The sequence below is a fragment of the Perognathus longimembris genome, chromosome 3 (assembly GCF_023159225.1).
Source record: "Perognathus longimembris pacificus isolate PPM17 chromosome 3, ASM2315922v1, whole genome shotgun sequence".
Taxonomy (NCBI): domain Eukaryota; kingdom Metazoa; phylum Chordata; class Mammalia; order Rodentia; family Heteromyidae; genus Perognathus; species Perognathus longimembris.
In genome coordinates this window covers 79,088,367-79,109,132 of record NC_063163.1, presented here as the reverse complement: position 1 = coordinate 79,109,132, position 20,766 = coordinate 79,088,367, and the positions used below count along the sequence as shown (strand labels likewise).

The 20,766-nt window shown below is 59.8% G+C and overlaps 1 protein-coding gene across 1 annotated transcript in view; it reads left to right on the top strand.

The window, feature by feature from the left end:
* The first annotated feature begins 2,969 nt into the window (after positions 1-2,969).
* Positions 2,970-20,766, top strand: part of Myo18b (myosin XVIIIB) — a 122,679-nt gene continuing 104,882 nt past the window's right edge. Inside the window, exons 1-11 of the mRNA XM_048342750.1 lie at positions 2,970-3,090; positions 9,158-9,306; positions 10,425-10,583; positions 13,511-14,635; positions 15,083-15,149; positions 15,697-15,813; positions 16,324-16,499; positions 18,000-18,198; positions 18,424-18,566; positions 18,829-18,929; positions 19,037-19,100. Of these exons, the coding sequence (XP_048198707.1) occupies positions 9,268-9,306; positions 10,425-10,583; positions 13,511-14,635; positions 15,083-15,149; positions 15,697-15,813; positions 16,324-16,499; positions 18,000-18,198; positions 18,424-18,566; positions 18,829-18,929; positions 19,037-19,100 (2,190 nt within the window). The 5' untranslated portion in view covers positions 2,970-3,090; positions 9,158-9,267. The remainder of the gene's footprint in view (positions 3,091-9,157; positions 9,307-10,424; positions 10,584-13,510; positions 14,636-15,082; positions 15,150-15,696; positions 15,814-16,323; positions 16,500-17,999; positions 18,199-18,423; positions 18,567-18,828; positions 18,930-19,036; positions 19,101-20,766) is intronic.

The following is a 20,766-nucleotide window of genomic DNA, read 5'->3' as shown; positions in this document are numbered from 1 at the left end:
ACACAAACATGGATCCTCTGCACCCAGCATGGAGAATGTGTGCCGGCACAGGCGTGCTGCGTGTACTGAAGGGAACCTGGACTCACCCATGCGTGCACACACACACACACACACACACACTCACATTTTCAGCTGGTTGTTTTTCTTCTTGGTCATGCATAAGCCTGATTTTTCAGTAAAATTTGACTTTTCAAATTGGCCCACTGTTTCATTCTCCAAGCCAAGTACCCATCCTCTAATGGGCGGCTCCTGGCAGGACACTTCCAAAGTCTGAATGCAAAAGGCAGGAGACAAACACAGAGTGAGGCATTCAGCTCAAGATAGATCACAGCAGCCCGGCATGGTGGTGCATGCCTGTAATCCCAGCACTCCATAGGTGAAGGATCAGGAGTTCAAGGCCAGCCTGGGCTATGTGGTGAGATCCCATCTCAAATCACAAGGGCTGGGAGGTGTAGCTCAGTGGTGGACTATGTGTTTGGCATGGACAGTGCCCTGAGTTTATTCCAGGGCAGAGAGAGATGGAGGAACATGGAGGGAGGGAGAGAGGGAGGGAGGGAGGGAGGGAGGGAGGGAGGGAGGGAGGGAGGGAGGGAGGGAGGGAGGGAGAAAGTGTTAGACACTGGACATATGCATACTAAAAATGATTATCTCAAGCCTTACAGCCATTAAAAATGTTGTTACCATTTGTCAGTGTGACTAAAGATCAAAGGGTTTTTGCTTCTGATTTTTAATTTTACCTAGAGCTGCAGTTGGGCCAACTCAATGCCCGCTTTTCTGACAAGTGTGTGGTGATTTTCACAGATCTAGAAGAAAATGAAATTCTCAGTTTTTTTCACATGGTATGAATCTCTTAAAATACTTTGAACCATGCTGGGGTGTGATTTCGTCCTCCTCCACTCTTTTCTTCAGTCATGTGCACGCAGATGGCTCCGTTTCCCCTCGTCCTGGTGGGTGCGGCTGGCCGGGCGCAGTGGCACATGCCTGCAATCCCAGCCTTGAGAGGCTGAGACAGGAGGACCCCGAGATCAAGGCCGGCCCAGATAACATCATCAACAAATCAAACAGAAAGACTCAGAGCTGTTCTGATTACAGCACAGTATCAGTACCCACACCTGTGGGCTCAGGCAGGCAAGCCAGGAGGACATTGCCTGATCCATTCAGGACCGCAACCACTTTTAGTAAAGTTGCCTTTACTAAAACCTACATAAAATGATTTACAAGAATATGAGGGTGGAACTTAAAAAAACAACCATTCACTCAAATTCATCCAGTAGCTGCCCACCATCTGACCCCAGCCATTGGTGGGAACTTGGAGCTCCGTCTTCATGCCTCATTGCCCCCAAACTGAAAATCTCGTGGCGAGCACACAGCGGATGGCGAGCGAGTTCCTGCCGTGCATCCTGCACCAAGGGCCCAGCTCTGAGTTTCTTCCTTCTCCGCCGTCTGCTCTGCTAAGTGTGTGTTGTATGTGGTTTGTAAGCCTAGCTAGCCACTGATCTTCTTCTTTTTTTTTTTTAGTTCTATTATTTAAAATTGTATTTTTCTGTGTTTTAACTAATTATAATAGAGTTGGTTGTTTTTGGTTTTTGTTTTCTGGGCTGACAGGAAGATTGATAAACTCCGTATTTAAGAAGCAAGTGCTCTATTTCCCAGCGACTCAAGAGGCTGAGATGCAGAGGCTCACCATTCAAAGCCAACTCTAGGTAGCCAAACTCTGCCAGAATCTGTCTCCAGAAAAAAAAAGCCAGGCTGGAGGTGTGGCTCAAGTGGTAGAGCACCAGCGGTGAGAGGGAAAGCAGAATGAGCATAAGGGGGCTGAGTTCAAACCCTGGTGGAGGCACAGAAAGGAGGGGACTTCTGACTGACCTTCCTGTCGGGGCTGAGTGGCCTGGGGTTAGAAACACCTCACAGCCACGCAGGTCACCCAGCCTGGCTGCACCACAAGCGCATTTCAGAGGAACCACCAGGGGCGCTCCCTCCCCAGGCACCTTTGGTTTTATGTTTTATTATTTATCCTTTTGTTTTGTTTATTTTTGTATATGTGTGTGAGTGAGTCCTAGGTTGTGAACTCAGGGCCTGGATGATGTCCCCGAGCTTTTTGGTGAAACCCCAAATAACGCTGGTGGCCAAGGCCAGGCAGGGCTTTGCTGGGGTGGGGTGGGGGGCGAGGCCTGGTCCCCAGAGGCAGGGACACATGAGCCGATGGGTGTGAGTCCTGACACTGCTCTGTTCCCACTGCCAGCCTGCGGCCCGCTCTCCTCCCCTCTCCCTTCACTTTTCCTTCCCTTCCCTTCTTTTACCCTTCTCTCTCTCCCCTCCCTCTCTCTCCCTCCCGTTTTCTCTTTCTCCTCCTCTTCTTCCTCCTCCTCCTTCCTCTTCTGTGTCTCTCTCTGCGTCTGTCACTCTCTGTCTCCTTGTCTCTGTCTGTCTGCCTCCCAACTTGATCAGTGGGTTAACACCCGCCCTCCAGGACCAGCAGCGCTGAGGCTGAGCCTGGCCCTCCAGTGCGCTGGGGCCAAGCCCATTAACCTGTTTTGTGCCTTGGTTTCCTGGTCTGTAAATGGAGGTTCCCACCCTCACCCCCGGCATGGTTGTTGGGAATGTGGAGTGTGTGGGGTGAATGTGTCGAAGCCCATCCCAGGTCCTGCCCTGGAACAAGCACGCCCTGTGTGGCAGGTGTCCACCGGCCCAGCACAGCCCTTCACCAGAGCCTCCTCCAGTGCTTGGCTGGGGTTGAGCTGTGAGCAGCGCAGGCCGTGGTGGGGCGGCTGCAGGACACAGGTGACGTCTGAGGACGAACTGCGTCCCCTCCCCGCTCCCCGCCACCAAATATGTCCATGAGATCTGTGCTGGTCACCAGCCACCAGCCGCTGTCCCAGCAGGGGCACTTGGGTTAATTTTAGAAATGATTGTCGACTCAGCTGCTGCAGGGGGAGGGGAGGGAGGGAGGAGCTGGGAAGGCAGTGTGAGCCCAACCCAGGCCAGCCCGGCTCCCCACTCCCCTTCACCTGGTTCCGCCTGCTGGGGCCCCTCTCCTGACTCCTGGGGACACCGTGTGGGCAGCAACCGTCCTGGACCCACAGCCACGAGGTACGTGGGGCTGGTGCCTGGGGGCATGCGTGCCCTCTGGAATGTGCTTCAGGGGGCCGAGGCCCTGTGGGTCTATTTTGGGCCTGGTGGCTCTGCTGCTCTCTGGGGTGGTGAAGCTGGACGGTAGAAGGGTTTTGTGGCCCTGCGCTGGGCTGTGGGCTCGCTCTTGCAAGGCGATCATTTTCGTTGGGACTTGGCCGTTCGTTCATTGGTTTGAGAACTACCGTCCGAGTCCTGAGGCAGCCTGGGCCTGGGGCTGTCCGCCCCGCCACGGCAGTGTTCAGGTTCCTGTCCAGCTCCCAGTGACTGTGGTGCTATGTGTGGTCGGTCAAGGAGCCCAGCTCTCTCCCCATGTTTTTGTGAGTGCTTTATCCATGTGGGTGCGTGGGACCTGGAGGCGCCAATGTCCTGTGGTGTTTCCTTGAGAAGACATGGTGTCCAGCCTACCCAGTGACCTGGTGTTCCAGTGAATGTGGACCTACAGGCGGCTGCAGCCAGGCCTTGGGCACCAGGAGGGCAGGGGCCGGGAGGACAGGGGCCTGGGAGGTCAGGGTGCAGGAAGGGCAAGGGCCTGGAGGGCAGGGGCCTGGGAGGGCAGGGGCGGAGGGCAAGGGCTGGGAGGGCAGGGTGCAGGGCAGACAGGGGCTGGGAGGGCAGGGGCCGGGAGGAGAGGGGCCTGGGAGGGCAGAGGCCAGGAGGAGAGGGGGCTAGGAGAGTAGGGGGCAGGAGGGCAAGGGTGGGAAGGCAGGGGCCGAGAGGGCAGGGGCCGGGAGGGCAGGGGGCTGGGAAGGAAGGAGCTGGGCTCCCTGCCCTGGGCTTTGGACACCTTGGGGCTGTGGGGAATCGGGTATCACAGTTGCCCCACAGAGGGCTCCAAGACCCCAGGCCAGCCCTGGCCTTCATGGACAGGGCCTGGGACGCCAAGCTGGAACTCTTACTTTGTGCCTCCCTGCTCCGCTCTGGGCACCAGCTCCACTCTGGGGAGGAGGTGCCCACCCCCAGTGTCACCTTCTATGCCCAGAGTCAGATGTGTGTGTGGCTGGGGAGGCAGGCAATGGGGCTGCAGAGTTTGGGGTGAATGGGGGAGACATGAGAGAGAAAGGGGAGAAAAAGAGATGAAGAGAAAAAGGAGGAGGACACTGGTGGGCATGCTGACCGCGAGCCCAGGACCTCCAGGTCAAGCCCAGCCCTGTCCTGTGGACCCTCCCCTGGGGACAGGAGCTCCTGGGCCTGTCCAACCTGGCAGGTGGCTCCCAGCCCTGTGTGGCTCCCCAGCCCACAGCTGAAAAGCAACATCCATCAGTTTGTTTAATGTCCATTTACTTGAATTTAACCCAGGGCCACTGTGCTGGACAGGCCAGCTCTTGGCCCCAACCTTAGTCTTTTGGTGTAAGAGGGCAAGAGAGGACACATGGGTCTCCACGCAGGTAGCTGGCTGCTGTGGGCTGCCTTCCTGCTGGTTAGGAGGTCAGTGTGCATGAAGGGTGCCCGCCAGCCCCCTGGCCGTCACATCAAGGCCTGGGTGAGGTGGGCTGGGTGTGAACCACGATGGTGATGGTGGGTCCATTTAGCCCCCAGAAGGCAATGAGGTAGAGCACAAATGTCCATGATACCCACCAGGCCCAGGGCAGACATTAGCAATCCATATGGCATGCTCCTCCCAGGGAAGACATTATTAATAGATCAAGGCACTCGGAGTGCTGTCTGCGGCCACTGCCACTCATCCTGGCCGCCACCTGTGAAGTCCTGCTAGAAAGCAGTGCACTCAGCTGTGAGCACTGGCAATCCCCCTGCTGGGGGTGGGGCTGGAGGAAAGGAGGGCCGTGGGGACCTAGTGGGAGCAGTGCTGGGGAGCTGCTGCTGAGAGGCGCCCTGCGAAGACAGCAGGAGGGGAGGCAGGGGAGAGGCAGGCAACAGGGGAGAGGAGTGGGCAGGGGAGAGGCAGGGGAGCAGGGGAGAGGCAGGGGACAGGGAGAAGCAAGGGGCCAGTGAGAGGGGGCAGGGGAGAGGGGAGAAGAGGAGAGGAGGGGGCTAGGGAGAGGGGGCAGGGGAGAGGAAGGGGCCAGGAGAAGGGAGAAGAGGTGAGGATGGGGGGCAGGGGAGAGGCAAGGGGCCAGGGAGAGGGGGCAGGGGAGAAGTAGGTGGGAGACGAGAGGCGGGGGGGGGGCAGGGGAAAGTCAGGGGTCAGGAGAAAATCAGAGGGGCAGGGGAGAGGCTGCCTGGGTCCTGGGGTCAGGGGAGAGGAGGGGACAAGGGAGAGGTGGGAGGGGCAGGGGAGAGGCTGCCTGGTGTTGCTGTACCCCATGCTGTCACCAGCTCCACTCTTAGCCTGTGCCCCATACCCAGGGTGGGGCAGGTATCTGGAGAGGAGAGTGGAGAGGGACAGCTAGCAGGAAGGGGCTTTGGGTGGAGCAGGTGGCTGTGGTAGGTGATAGGAGGACCCTGGGTGCCTCTAAGCCTAGCCCGGCCCCCCTCAATCAGTCCTAACACAGCTGAGATGGAGCTACAGGTAAGGCGGTCAGACATACCAGCAAGGTTCTACCTTGGACTTCTTGCTGTGTGACGCAGGCAAGGGCACGGGCCTTTTGGGGCTGCCCTCTAGGAGTGAGGCCAGCCACGTAGTGCTCTTGGGTGACTGAAATGTGACAGCATGGGAGCCAGGCAGGGTGGCTCACACCTGTCATCCCCGCTACTCAGGAGACTGAGATATGAGGACTGCCAGGATCCAAGCCGGCCCAGGCAGGAAAGGCCTTGAGACGCTTATCTACCAAAAAGCCTATAATGGAGTTCTGGCTCAAGTGGTAGAGCACTGGCCTTGAGCACAAAAGCTCAAAGACAGAGCCCAGGCCCTGAGTTCAGACCCAGGTACAGCACCAGGAAGGAAAGAAGGAAAGGAGGGAGGGAGGGGAGAGGGAGGAGGGAGGGATAGAGGGAGAAGGGAGGGAGGGAGGAAGGAAGGGAAGTGGGAAGAAGGGAGGGAGGAAGGGAGGGAGGGTGTAAGGAGAAATGTGACATGGGGTTGAGGGCAGGTTCATTGAGAAGGTGACTCAAGCAAAGATTGGAAGGAGGGTTTAGACAAATGAGCTGTGTCAAAGGAGAAGCATTTGAGGTAGTGGGCACAGTGCATGCAAAGACCCCGAGGTTGCCTGGAGGGGTATCTCTGGTATTAGGGGACAGGCCTGGAGGAACAGGAGGCTGCTGTTAGAGCAGGTGGTCATGAGGGCATTGCCGAAACCACAAAGCCAGGGGAAGGCAGTGGGGCAGGGGGATGGCTATGAGGTGGTGTGTAGAAGCTGGGGGGCCCCAGGGTTGGGGGTGGCACCCCTGGCTTTGAGGGCTACCTTCCCTGTCCCCAGCCTTCTTGCTTCCTGAGGGAGCCTTGGTGTGGTGACCTGGAGTCTGCTCTGTTCTCATGGCTAAAGCTGCAGCTGATGCGGCGGGCGTGTCTGGCTGGAAGGGACCATGGTGATAAGAACATTGCTTAAATTAAGGCTTGACAAAGCTCTTCAGTAGGACTGGCTGCCGGCCCCGGGTCAGTGGGGCTGGACCGCAGCCCGGGAGGGGCAGGACTGGAGGCAGGGAGTGAGGGCCGCGGTGACCTTCGGTTCTGGCCCCTGGGGTGGGGTGGGGCAGAGGCCGCTGGGACGGTGGCAGCAGGGGATCCGAGGAGCACAGAGCATCCGCCCGGGTTCTGGAGCCGGGAGCTGTGTGGGCTCTAGGGTGGCGGCCACCGATGCGCTGCACTGGAGGCCGGGGGTGGAGGGGCAGCTGGGCCAGCAGCCAGAGCAGACATCATGTCACACCTATTCCTAGCTCAGGCTCTGCACACAGGCTCACGGCCTGAGTCACCCCAAGGGGGTGAATGGCCTCCTCCAGGCATGCTTGGCTGTTTGGACATGAAGATCTGGGGAGTGGGGTCCCCTTGGCCATGGGACTCCCCCAGACCCCAGTCTCCTTCTTGGTTCTTTGAATCGAGTCTCTCCGGCCTGCTGGGGACAGCCATCCTTGGGTGGGCCAGCACCCCAGCTGTGCGCCTGCCCGGGTGGGTGAGGCCAGATACATGGCGGAATGCAGACTTAGAGAGTCACTGGCACTGGGCATTTCAGGGAGGTGTGATGCTGGCATGGGCCTAGAGCTGGGGTCCAGCTAGTCTCCCCACTCTCCTCGGGGCCATGAGGTGCCCTACGCACAGGTCACTGAGGGTGGCCACGGCCAGTCTCCATGACCCCAGAAAGTCCCCGGTCAGCAATGGCCGGGGAGACGCTGGATGGCAGGCCCAGCTAGGGCTAGGAGGGAGGAACCCTGGGTCTGTTTCTCCCCGTGGTTTCTGTGTGTGGTTATGTGGACAGCTTTCGTGTACGCAGCGCCGGGCTCCCCGTGTCAGCCCCCTCCCAGCCCTGGGGCTGTGGCGCGTGTAAGGAAGAGAGGTGTGCTGCACAGCTCTGGTGGCTCAAGGGCGGCACCGGCCTGGCGTGGCTCTCGAGAGGACTTCCAGTGGGTGATGTCTCCGTGGTAGGAGTGAGCACAAATCAGAGAAGATCTCACAGAGAGAGGAGCAAGCAGGAGAATGGGATGGCTGGTTTTGCTCCTTCACAGCAGCCTCCTGGCAAGGCCTAAGCAGGTTCTCCTGAGAGCCACTGTAATTTCTTCCAAGGCCAGGCCCTGATAGCCTAACCACCTCCCAACATGGCCGGCCTCTTAAAGGGCCTGCAGCCTCACCACAGCCAGGCTGAGCAAGCCACGCCCTGCCCCTCTCAGCCCATTGGCCAGGCTGAGCAAGCCACGCCCTATCCCTCTCAGCTCCTAGACCAGGTTGAACAAGCCACACCCTTCTCAGCCCATTGGCCAGGTTGAGCAAGCCACACCCTTCTCAGCCCATTGGCCGGGCTGAGCAAGCCATGCCCTGCCCCTCTCAGCCCATTGGCCAGGCTGAGCAAGCCTTGCCCTGCCCCTCTCGGACCCTTTTTCCTGTCACCCACAGTCAGGCTGGAGGCCCCACAAGCCAGGGAGGGGTCTGGGAAGCAGTGCAGATCTTAGACACGAAGCAAAGCATGAAGCAGGCATAGAAGCTCGTGTCCCAGGATAGCAGTGTGTGGCCAGCTCCCGCATGGATGTTCTTGAGACTTCATTTCAACCAATGGCCGAGTGCAGCCACACGTGCCCGCCATCTGGGCTTCGGGAAGTGCGATGGCTGGGTGCGGTGGGATGTGCCTCCCATTCCTGGGGACACAGTGACACACGGCTAGGAGGATGGCAGCCCAGGCATGAAGGAAGACCCCACCTTGAAAATAACCACACGGCTAGAGCCAGCTGGAGGCGTGGCTGCCCAGCAGGTGCAAAGGCCAGAGGTCAAACCCTAATAACAATGTAGCAAATAAAGTAAAATAAACCAAGCAATGAGCTGCCCTATACAGCACAAACTCCACACTTAGGAGCCCAAGAGAAATGAAGGTGTGTGCAGGTGCAGAGGCTCAAAGCGTGACACCAACATTATTTATAAAACCCCAAAGTGGACCCCCACCCCCACCCCATGCCCATCAATGAACTGCATAGACAAAGGTACTGGAGTCTCTCTAGACAGTAGACACCCCCAGAATGAGAATGAGAGCAGATGAAGAGCTGGTACCCCCAAATCACAAAGGGGGGACACTTGGTGTGCAGGAGCCAGGCCAGAGAAAATGGTCTTGAGAATCAGAAAATGGATAAGCGGTGGCCTGGGGCTGAGGGCCAGCACAGGACAGGACAGGGGACAAGGGGACAAGGGGATGGGACAGGGGGCAACGGGGTGGGGGACAGGGAGACGGGGGGACAGGGGGATGGGACAGGGGGCAGCAGGGTGGGGGACAGGGAGACGGGGGACGGGGAATGGGACAGGGGGCAGTGGGGTGGGACAGAGGGTGGGACATGGAGCAGCGAGGTGGGGGGACAGGTGGAACAGGGGGACAGGGGAGCGGGGCTGCCGCTCTCCAGGCAAGCGCGGCCCATGCTCTGGGTGGTGGGAGCAGCACCGGCTGAGGTCTCAACTGACTGACTCTCCCCCCCACCCCCGGTTGTGTCTCTGTGCCAGGCTCGTGTCCACCCTCACTTGTGACGTGTGTCCATTAGGCCTCGTGCCCTGTGGCTGCCAGAAGACCCGCTCACCTGCTCACACCCTGTCTCCTCCATCACCCCTGCAGCATGGCCATATCCTCCCGCCTGGCCCTGTGGGAACAGAAGGGAAGTGATGTTTGGGGTGGGGCTGTCGCCCCTAGGGACCTCCCCCCTGGCACCCAAGCCACGGCTCCCCATGAGCCACCCTGTGCCAGCTCCCATCCCTCAGTCAGTCCCACCAGCCTTGGCCCTTGTCACCCCAGGGCCACCTGTACTTCACACCATCAGTGGGGGCTGGGAAAGGTGGGAAGGGCAGTCCAGCCCTCCACTCCATTCTCCACAGCTCTGCTGTGGAAGGTGGCCAAAGCCCTCCCTGCCCACATTGGCTATCTCCTGGCTACCTGCCCATTCCAGGCTGATTGGGGAGGGGTGGACACTAGTCCCCCTCCCTCCCTCAGAAGACCTGGCTTCCATCCTTCCCAGGGAGCAACAGAGGAGCCTGGCTTCCCATGGTCCCATCCTCCCTATTCCCCAGACCAAGACCCCACCACAGCCGCCCCCTCCCTTTCCCTGGTAACCTCCCCCCCACCCAGCCAGCTTCACCAGCCCCCCTGCAAGCCCAGCACAGCCTACTCTGCCCTGGCCCATTCTGGAAGACGAAATGCCAGGGTTTGGCCTTCCTACTGTAGGACCTTGTGTTAGGGGCCCCTGGAGGCCTGGGTCTTGGTTTGAAGGTCACTGGGGAGCTCTAGGTAGGTCACATAGTGAGTGGGGGCCCTAGGGTAGGGGTCATACAAGTCTGCCTTCACAGCATCCAGGGAGGGGTTTGTCACATGGTTGAACTCCAGGTCCCTTCATTAGCAGCTCAGAGCACAATGCATCCTGGGAATATCCCTGGGTTAGGCAGAAAGGGCATCGTTTCCTCCAGGAGTCTCTCTGGCGCCCTCTCATGGCAAGGGGAGGCAGTGCATGGTCCTCTAGGATCCATCCCCTGTGTATGCCCTCCTCCCCCACGCTCCTTCCCCAGTGGGTCCTCCCAGACCAGGGCTGCCCCAGGCCAATAAAGGGGCCCAAGTCCATATCTTGGAGGTTCCATCCAGGCTGCTCATCAATGCTGGCTAGCATAAGTGCTGCTGCTCTGCATTCATTTCCACATGCTGTCCTGGCCTCCTCCTGGGGGCCTCCTCCCAGCCTGCCCCTGTCAGCTCTCTCATTCATCTCTCTTTCCTTCCTTCTACAAACAGATTCGGGAAGAGGACAAGAGCCCCCCACCTTCCTCCCCGCCTCCCCTGTTCTCGGTCATCCCAGGGGGATTCATCAAGCAGTTAGTCCGAGAGACTGAGAAGGAGTCCAAAGAAGCCAGACGGAGAAAAGAGGCTGCCCTGGCCTCCCCAGAACGAGAGGTAGGAAGCCCTCCAGTAGGGGCCAGTTGCCTTTCCACACCGCCCAGCCCCCAGTCCCGCAGGCCACTTGTCATTCTGCCTATGCCCACTCTCTTCTTTGAGGAATTCCTTTTCTTCAACTGCCGAGCTCCCCCACAACCTTCAAAACCCACCCCTGAGTGTATGCCTCTGGAAGTTCTCTCACTCTTCTCCCCCGAGTCCCAATTTGCCTGTCCTCGGTGTAGGTCATGTGACCCCATGACCTCTTTGCCTGTGAGTTGAGTCACACCACCTCCCATTCAGTTGTGAATCTTGAGTGGTGGCTCTCAGCACTTGGTCCACAGCAAGTGTACAACATGAATGAATTCTATCAATCCATACACATGGGCAGGGAATCACTGTGCCTTTATACTTTTGCAAAAAGGAAGAGCTGGTTCAGATGTATGGCTTACTCATTTTTAGCCAAAAACTATATTCACCCTGAACTCGCATTGTCACAATCATTTCCCATCAAGTAACAACTACTCCTGATCCCAAGCCCCAGCGCCCTCCCCCAGAGACCCTGAAATGCCCATCCAAGGGTCAGGGCTCAGCCATTCAGGATGTTGGTAACTTGTGCCAGCTGGCACCACCTGGCTGGTCTACAGCCCCCAAGAACCTGTCCTTGCTGAGTCTCACTAATGGATTGAAGCAGTCATCAACCACAACACAATCCCAGGGGCAGACTGCTGCCCCGCCATCAGCTCCATGGTTGGCAGCAGGATGCTGGACATCAGGGAGGTAAGCCAGGCCTGCTGTGCCCAGCAGCAAGCATCTTCTATGCGAGCCTCCTCAGCGCCCCCTTGTGGGCAGTGCAGGTGCTGATGTGGTAGAGTGGCCTCAGTGGCCTGGTCCATGAGTCTCACCCTGGCCTGGAACCTGCGTGAGTCCCACCCCCCTGCCCCCCTCAGCTTGTGTTTGTCTGGCTGGCAGGTCCCCTGCCTGCCCCGTCTAGTGACAATGGCCTTGCTCTATCAGCAAACACTCAGACAGCCAAGCAGCAGCTGTAGAAGCATCCAGGGCCTCGTCTTGAGGGAGGTCCCCACCCCCACCTTGCCAGGCTAAAGGCAAAGTGACCCTCCGCGGGCAGTCAAGTGCTAGCAGGCTCCTGGCCATTGCCAGGAAGCAGTCATGTTGCCAGTCACGGGCTCCTTTCGGACCCCAAGCGGTAACAAGATAGATGACTCCAACCCTATTTGTCAGAGGTGGGGACTGAGGCCTAGAGAGGTGAAGCAATTTGCCCCAGGTTCTGAGGTCAGATGGAGGCAGAGCCGTGGGGTCCATGTGGAGGCCTCAGGGACCTGGGGATGAGAGGATGCCACCAGGCTGGGGGCCAGGCTGAGGGACAGGCTGGCTCCTCTGTGGACAAGAAAGGAAAATGGAGCTTCGAGAGCAGACAGGCATCACTGCCAGGTGTGGACAGAGGCTCCGAGCCAAGACGTGAGATGGACAGGCCTCTGGCCCAGGCTGTTCTTGGGGCAGCGCCTGGGGAATGTCCCTGGCAGCTTGGCACTCTTGCCAACTGGGCCCAAAATAGCCACGCCTGTCCCAGCACAGTGCCTGCCCACCCAGGAAGGACACCCCATCCCCAGTTCTCAGGCTGCCACCCCGGCTCAGGGCCCTGCCCTGATTTCCCTAAGGTCACCCAGGGGAGGGAGGAGCTGCAAACCCAGGCTAAGGACAGGGGTGCAAGGATCTGGGTGCCCGCTCTAGCCTCAACCCTTAGTACCACATCCCTATACCCTCCGGGCCTCAGCCGACACATCTGTAAAACCGCTGGGCTCTGAGGAAACTGTTTTCTTCATAGGCTGGGGAAGGTCAGGTGGGGAGGGAGGCTTTCCAGACCACGGGAGTGCACAGAGAGGGGGTTCCTGGGCCTGTGTGCCAGGAAGGCAGGCTGGTTGCAGGCTGCTGTCTTCCTGGGTGGTGACTGGTGAAGAATAGCAACCCCCGCCCCTCCCCCCAGCTCCCTTCTGAGTCCTCATCCTTGCTGCCAGCTCAGGTGCTCTAGTGTGTGTGCTGGGAGTGAGGTTTGAACTCAGGGCCCTGTGCTCTCGTTGGGCTTGTTTGCTTGTGGTGGGTGATCCTTCATGTGAGCCATGCCTCTATGCATCTTTGGACACAGATGCAGGTGTGCAGGTGGAGGCAGTGCCATCCTGGGTTGGTTTGAAAGCAAGAAGAGGGCTCAAGCCCTTTGCCCTGCAAGGCTGTGTCCCAGACAGGGGAGGTGTGTGTGGGGGGGGTGGGTGGGTGCGGGGGAGGCGCAGTAGCTGGCCAAGGAGGCCCTCCGGTGTCATGGAGCCCTAGTGCTGAGGTCCGGCAGCAGTGGGGGACCCCAGGGGCAGCAACCAGGGCCCTGGGCGGGGGTGGGAAGTGGCAAGCTCTGCCTCTGAGAGCTGCAGAGAGCATCCCCACGCCCCAGCTGCCTGGGTGGGCCTATCTGGACCTGGGCAGGAGTGGACAATGGTGACCACGGTCACTTGACAGGACAGCTGGGAACCAAGTTGTGGTCAGCACTTCCCCATCCCAGGACAGGCTGGAAGAACAACCAGGGCAGCCATCACCGCAACCGCACCTTCAGACCTACTGTGTGCTGCAGCAGCCTCTGCAGACCCACTATGTGCCTGCCTATGCAGCATTACCACAAGTCCTCCCACCCACTCTGCAAGACTGTTCATAAAGGAACATCTCAGAAAAGGGAAGCACCTGACCCAAGGCCACACAGTGGGGCATGGCACACAGGACCTGCCCTTGGCAGAGGCTCAGGGACAGGCTTATTGCCAGGTGCCATGCCATGGGTGCCCGAGGCAGCTGGTGGGCACTTGGGTGGCTGACCAGCAGGATGAAGGTTGTGGATGACCACTGCCAGGCCAGCATCCAGCCCCTAACTGCTGTGGCCTCTTTCTTAGGCCCCAGAAGTTTCCATCACCCAAGCCAGCAGCAAGACCAGCAGTGGCCCTCGGTCTGGAAGCTCGTGCAGTTCCCAGCATGCCCATACTTCAGGTGGAGACAGCCAGGGGCCTGGGGGTCCCCATCCTGGGCCGGTGTCCAGCACAGATGCGGGGGAGACCCCAGAACCAGCCAAGAGGACGCTGCCCAGCAGACGGGGCACGAGGCGGGGCGACGTGCTGCTCATGGTCGCCAAGCTGGACCCGGAGCTGGCCAAGCCACATGACTCCCCACCTGGCCACACTCCAGCCCCAGCCACAGACCCTGGAGGGGCGGAGAACAAGGCTGTGCCCCCTGCCAGCCCAGGGGTGCTGACCCCGGAGGCCCAGACGACCCGGACTGGGGGCCTTGGGGGTGCAGGTCAAGGAACACCAGAACAGAGGGGTCAAAGCACCATGGGGAAGGAGATCAGGCCCCCCTTGACCAAACAGCCCAAAGGGGGTGTGCCCCAGGGCCACAAGGAGCAGAGGACCAGGCCCCAGGCCCCAGGGGCAGGTGGTGGAGGGCAACCACTAACAACAGAGGGAGGGGAACCCCAAAACAAGACAGATAAGGAGGATTTGTCCCAAAATAGAGGAGACCAGATCCACACTGAGCCCCAGGTCCCAGCCAGAAAGTGGGGTGCTTCCCTGAGCAAGAAGAGCAAGGGGGAAGGTCCCCAAAGCAGGAAGGACAAAGCAGGTGTACCCCAGACCAAGACAGAGGAAAAGGATGCAGGGCAGGAGCCAGGAGGGCCAGAGGGGGATGCAGGGGGAGCTCCGCTGGTGACTGGGACATCCCAGGAAGGAGAGGTGCCCAGAGAGGCAGGTGGCGATGAAGGCCTGGCAGAGAAGGAATGCATGGCACCTGGGAAGGCAGCTCAGCAGGGAGCCTCCCCAGAGGGCTCTGGGACAGAGGACCAGCCAGACAACAGAGCCCAGGGCACCCGGGAGTCCCATGGGAGCGCAGCGGAGGGCGTCCCCGGACTTCAGCTGGAGGCCATGCCAGAGAGCCGGGTGGACGGGCCTCCTGCCCAGGGGCCGGCGGAGCAGGGGCCAAGGCCGCAGGAGCTGGATGGCGGGGGCCAGAGCCTGGAGGCCCTGCAGGTGAGGAGCCCAGCCCCACCCTGGGCCTCAGGGGCAGGCGACGAGGGAGGCCCTGGAGTGTGCAGGGAGCTGGGTGGCAGCCAAAGAATGACGGGATTTCTTCTACACGGGAGGCTTCAAGGCTTCCATTCAAGAATGAGAGGAACTCCTCCAAACCCGAGGTTTCCAAGCTGGTGTGGTAGTGCATGCCTGTAATCCCAGCCCTTAGCAGGCAGAGGCAGGAGAATTCTATTTGGGCTCCATAAGTGAGACCCTAGCTCAAAAAAAAAAAAAAAAAGCCAAACCGAACAACAAGGAGAAGAAAATGGAGGGGACTTCCTTGGCAGAATCCTCTGCGTGTAGCCACCTTGCCTGCCCCCCATTTATCAAAGCGGAGTGTCGCATCCAGAGCGGAGGCCCCTCCCAGCCGAGGCTTCGCTGCTGTAACCGCTGGCTCTTTGTGTCCAGGCTGGAGATGGCAGATGGTACGAGGCGGAGAAGGTCTGGCTGGTTCAGAAGGACGGATTCGTGCTTGGTAAGGGCGGGGGGGGGGGGGGTGTCAGCATTGTCTGGAGAGGGGGGCAGGGGATGCTCCCTGTGCTCTTCCCATGGCCCCTCCTGCTACTGGTCCCCCGAAAGCCCCTGAGAGGGGGAACATTGAGGTACCTTGAGCCTGCCTCAGTTGGCCACACACCAAGATCTGATTCTGGTCGGGGGGGGGGAAGTGGGGGGGCAATGATCGATTGGTGATGTCTGCCCTGGGCATGGGAAGGGGAATGGCAGGCTGCAGGGCATTCATTCTCTGCTGCCCTGGGTCTGGGTGTGGGGCAGGGCGCTGCACCCCACCCCCCCGTCGGATTCAGCCACCCTCCCTAAAGGATTTGGGGGGTGAAGGGGGTGTCACAGTTAAGAATGCTTCGTGACGATAGACTCCAAGATGCAGCTCCTTTTGGATCTGCCTAAGCCCCCTCCCTCCCCTTCCCTGGGTCCCTGGCCTGGCTGAGACTCCATTCTTGCTTTCCTTTCCTCCTTTTCCCGCCCCTCCTCCTCCTTCCTCTCTTCCCTCTGGGCTCCCCAACCAGCAACGGTGCTAAAACCAGATGAGGGAACAGCCGACCTGCCGGCAGGAAGGATTCGACTTTGCCTTGATTCCGACAAGAGTGTCACGGAGGTGGATGAGGACCGGGTTCATCGGGTGAGTCACCCCCTCACCCCCACCCCCACTCCTGCTGGGCTGAGCCCCTCAAGAGCAATCACTTTTCATTTCATGGGCATCGCAATCTCACACTATGGGAGCAAGATTCCCTTTTCACTCTGGCTTCCAGGGAACTCAGAGATAAACTCGAGGCCTACCACTGGCCACAGCACAGGCTTTGGCATCAATCTTTTCCCTCGGGGAATATCTCCACTGCAGATAAAGGAGGAGCTGGACCTTGAATTCTTTCGGGGTGTGTGTGGTGGTGGTGGGGTGTCACAGAACACATCTGAGTTCTCTAATGAGACCTAGGAAAGGACAAATTGAGACCCTGGTTTGCTCAGAGTTTTACTGGCCTGTAGGGTGTCCTCGCATCCTTCCACGGTCTGTGTGTTCTTCTGGCTGGCACACAGCCCTCAGGGCCAGGAATGCTTGTGTGTGTGGGAGGGGTGTTGGTGAGTTGGGGGGGGCGGTAAAGGAGGCCAGCAATGATCCTGTGGTGTGATGTCTTCAGGCCAATCCCCTGAGCTGGACCAGGCCGAGGACCTGGCCTCGCTGGTCAGCGTCAACGAGTCCAGTGTCTTGAATACCCTGTTGCACCGCTACAGAGCCCAGAGGCCCCACACCTGTGCAGGGCCGGATCTGATCGTCCTGCGGCCCCCCGGGCCTCCAGAGCTACCCGCAGGGCAGGTGAGGTGGTGGCGGGGAGGGGAGGAAGGGGCGGAGAGGGGCATCAGGACCCTGGAGACTGGCATCCTGGGACAAAATGAGCCAAAACCCAGTGCATGAGAGGTAAATAACAATATAGATAACAATAGTAATGGCAGACAGGGACAAATAAAGACAGTGATAGCAGACACTGATTAATTAATAATAATAGCAGCAGACGGCGGTGAACAATAACAGCAATACCTCACACAGCCCAAGCTCTTCCCAGCAGCTCGACCATCAATGTGAAAGATCCCCTGGGCCAGGGGCAGCCTGCTGCTGACCTCTCAAGTTTGACCAGGAAGAGAGCTGAGATCAAAACCCAGGCTCATCAGTACTTGAGACACCATCCCGGGACTCCTCAGAGTCCCAGAGGGCCACCCCCCCCCCCGCCCTCCCACCCCTGCAAACACAGATCCAGGAGTCTCTTCTGCTTTTATAGATTTATTCCTTTAGACATCTGGGGTCCAGATGGGAATAGCTGCAAGATGATCTCTTGGTGCTACCTGGTGGGCAGAACTGGAACTGCAGCACCTCCCTCCCTCCCTCCCTCCTTCCCTCCATCCCTCCTTCCCTCCCTCCCTCCCTCTCTCCCTCTCCCCTCCCTCCCTCCCTCTCTCCCTCCCTCCCTCCCTCCCCTCCCTCCCTCCCTCCCTCCCTCCCTCCCTCCCTCCCTCCCTCCTTCCCTCCTTCCCTCCCTTCTTCTGGGCTCCTTCATTCATTCTTGGAGCTCCATGCAGAGCCCTTGGTTGGTTAAGAGTCTGCAGTGGTCAGGCTGGAAGAAGCAGCAGCAGGGAGGGAAGGCAGACCACAGCATGTCCCCGTGTGTGTGTGTGTGTGTGTGTGTGTGTGTGAGTGAGAGAGAGAGAGAGAGAGAGAGAGAGAGAGAGACAGACAGACAGACAGACAGACAGACAGACAGACAGAGCTCACAGGGGCCAACAGCAAGCAGGTCCCCAGGGCTGTCCAGGACTGGACATAAGAGCTGGGGGAAAGTTCTGGAAAGTCCCGTCGTGGCGACACAGCGCGAGGGAGGTATTAAACGTGTGTGCCCCTCATCTTCCAGTCTCTGCAGAACAACCTCTCACCCTCCAGACAACTCAGAGTCCAGTTCCTAGAGTGGCCACCAGGGGTCGGCAGAGACCCTCAAGAGTCAGAGGCCAGGCCGCTCCAGGCCGGCAGGGGGAGGGGAGTGGCCCAGGCCAGACTCCCCCCCCCCCCAGGCCGGAGCCCCCCAGGCTGGACCCCTCCCCAGGCTAGGGTCCCCCCTAAGCAGGGGCCTCCCCCCAGGCTGGGCCTCCCCAGGCTGGCAGGGCGAGGGGGTATCCCAGGCCAGGCCCCTCCAGGCTGGACCCCCCAGGCCGGCCCCCCCAGGCACGCCCCCCCCAGGCTGGGCCTCCCCAGGCCAGGCATTGGAGCACACACAGGACTGGGCAGTGGTGGGTGCTGACAGGAGCTCACCCCCTGGCTGCCTGCCTACAGGTGCCACGGGCCTGTTGGGACAGGATTCCAGCTCACGTGGGCTCCTTGGCCCAGCGGGCATACTGGGCACTGCTGAGCCAACGGAGAGACCAGAGCATTGTGGCCCTGGGCCGGAGCGGGGCCGGGAAGACGGCATGCTGCCAGCAGGTCCTGGAACACCTGGTGGGAATGGCGGGCAGCGTGGATGGCAGGGTTTCAGGTACAGTGGTCTCCAGGTGCAGGAGGCACAGGGGTTCCCAGGCCCCTGGTCTTCTGGGAATTAGCCTTCTGCCCCCCTTCTTGGATTTGGGGGCAGCCCCTGCCTCAGGCCCCGACCTTCCCACCTCCAACTGGGTGAGGGTGTGCCCAGTGAGGGTGTGAGGCCCACAGGGGCCCAGGCCCGGCTAGATCTGGCGAACCCTGAGGGACGCCTGCTGCCCCACAGTGGACAAGATCCAGGCTGCCTTCACCGTCCTCCGCGCCTTCGGCTCCGTGTCCACCGCCCGCAGCTATGCGGCCACCAAGTTTGCCCTGGCCATGTCCCTGGACTTCAGCGCCACTGGACGCATCACGGCTGCCCAGCTGCAGGTGAGGCTCTGGGGGAGCCGGGGGGCCTCAGGGGTGCAAGGTGTGTCACCCGCCTCTGTCCTATGGGCTCCACTCACCTGGCTGGACCACAGCCCCCTGTCCGCACTGACACCCCTTGCCTGGCTGGACCACAGCCTCCCCCACCTCGCTGGTGCCCAAGGCCAGGGCTGCGCAGTGGCGTGGGGCGGGGCCAGGCAGGCCCTGGCCAGGCTCTGTGCGGCCACAAGCGTGGGCAGCCACAGGTGTCCATGTCTCCCTCCAGACCCTGCTCCTGGAGACTCGCCGGGTGGGCCGGCAGCCGGAAGGGGAAGGAAACTTCCAGGTGTTCTCACAAATGCTGGCTGGGCTGGACCTGGAGCTCAGGTAGTCCCACTGTCTCCACTGTCCCAAGGAGCCTGGTCTTCCCCCGGGCCCCTCTTCCCTGGGGCCCCTGGGCCCCCCTCACCTCCCTTCTACCCTATCTCCTCCAGGACAGAGCTGAACCTGCATCAGATGGTGGACAGCCACGCCTTTGGCATGGGCCATTGGTCAAAGGTGAGTGAGGCTCCCAGGCAGGAGGGGGGCTGGGGAGGCCCAGGGTGCACCTGAGGGGGTGGGGGGCCCAGGGTGCACCTGGAGGGCTGGGGGGGTGGGGGCCAGGAGAACTGGGGGGCTGTGAGGAGGCCAGAGGTGCACCTGGGGGCCAGGGGTGACACCTGCACCTGAGCCTGCATCCGGGTCTCTGTGTCCATTTGCACTGTGGTCCTGGGGAGCCTCCAGGGGGATCTCAACGTGGGCGCAGTGTGGCGGTGGAGATGGAGAGTATGTCCCGCACTCCGTGGATGGGGCCCCAGGGACGCTGGGGTGTAGGCAGCCTCCTGGGGAGGCTTCCTGATGAGCACCGCTGGGAGCATGGCTTTGCAAGATGGCGCTGACCCATGGCTTGCTTGTTTGATGTTTTGTTCACCTGTGGGTATCTAACTTGTTGTTGCTATTAATTATCATTATTGTGCCAGTCCTGGGGCTTGAACTCAGCCCCTAGGCACTGTCCCTGAGCTTTTAAAAAAGATTTTGCCCAAGGCTAGCACTCTACCACTTGAGCCACAGCTCTACGTCTGGCTTTTTGGTGGTTCATTGGAGATCAGTCTTACAGACTTTCCTGCCCCAGCTGGCTTTGAACCAAGATCCTCAGACCTCAGCCTCCTGAGGAGCTAGAATTACAGGGGTGAGCACCCTGGGTGGGCACCCAGCCCCTGCCCCGCATTGCGGGCTTGGTGGGCGCACAGCACAACTGACAGACCTATGTGGCCTCAGTCAGGGAAGGATTCTTTGCCAATGGGACATCTGACCTGGGTTTTGAAGAATGAGTAGGAGTCTACTGGATGGTGGGAGGATTAGATAATGTCCTCTCCAGAGCTAGCTATTTCTTCAATATAACTGGGGGATAAAACAGTGCTGGAATGATTGGCTCTCTCTCTCTCTCTCTCTCTCTCTCTCTCTCTCTCTCTCTCTCTCTCACACACACACACACACACACACAAACACACGCACACAAGTGACTTCCTGCCATAGCCGGTGGGCACTCTGCTCCCCAGTTCGCTCAACAAATGGTGCTGCCGGGGCATGAGGGCTGCCATGGCCACCACAGCTGTCCGCTCTCTCACCAACTCTCCAGACTCTTCTCTGTGTGATCTGTGGTCTGGTGAAACCACAGGAGTTGGGCAGCAGAGCCCCTCTGACCACCCCCCCCCCGCTCTGTTTCCATGGCAACAGAATCCAGAGCATCCCACAGCCCCACTTCCGAGGTGTGCCCTGGGCCTGCGCCAGTGAGGTGGGAGCTCAGGGAGCTGCGCCCCACCCATGCCACACCCCCTTGGCTGGGCTTGAACACCTGCCCCTCTGCATAGTCCCCCAAAGGGCAGTTTTCAGTTCCTCATGCTCTGCTCTCTCCCGCTGTGCACTTCTGTTCTCCGTTGCCAACAGAAACTCCAGAGCCTTCCAGGCCAGGCTGCGGCCATGACGGGGTAGGCAGAATACTGGAGGCGGCCAGGCTGGGGCAGGGTGGACAGCACTAACCGTGCCTTCCACCTCCCGTCCTGAGCCACATTCCGCCTTTTAGATGGAGCTGCCCCTGCCTGAGGTGATGGGGTCACTTGTTTCCTCCCCAGAACATTCTTTGGTTGCATAGTTTCCACTGTTTCTGAACCAGGGCCTGAGGTTT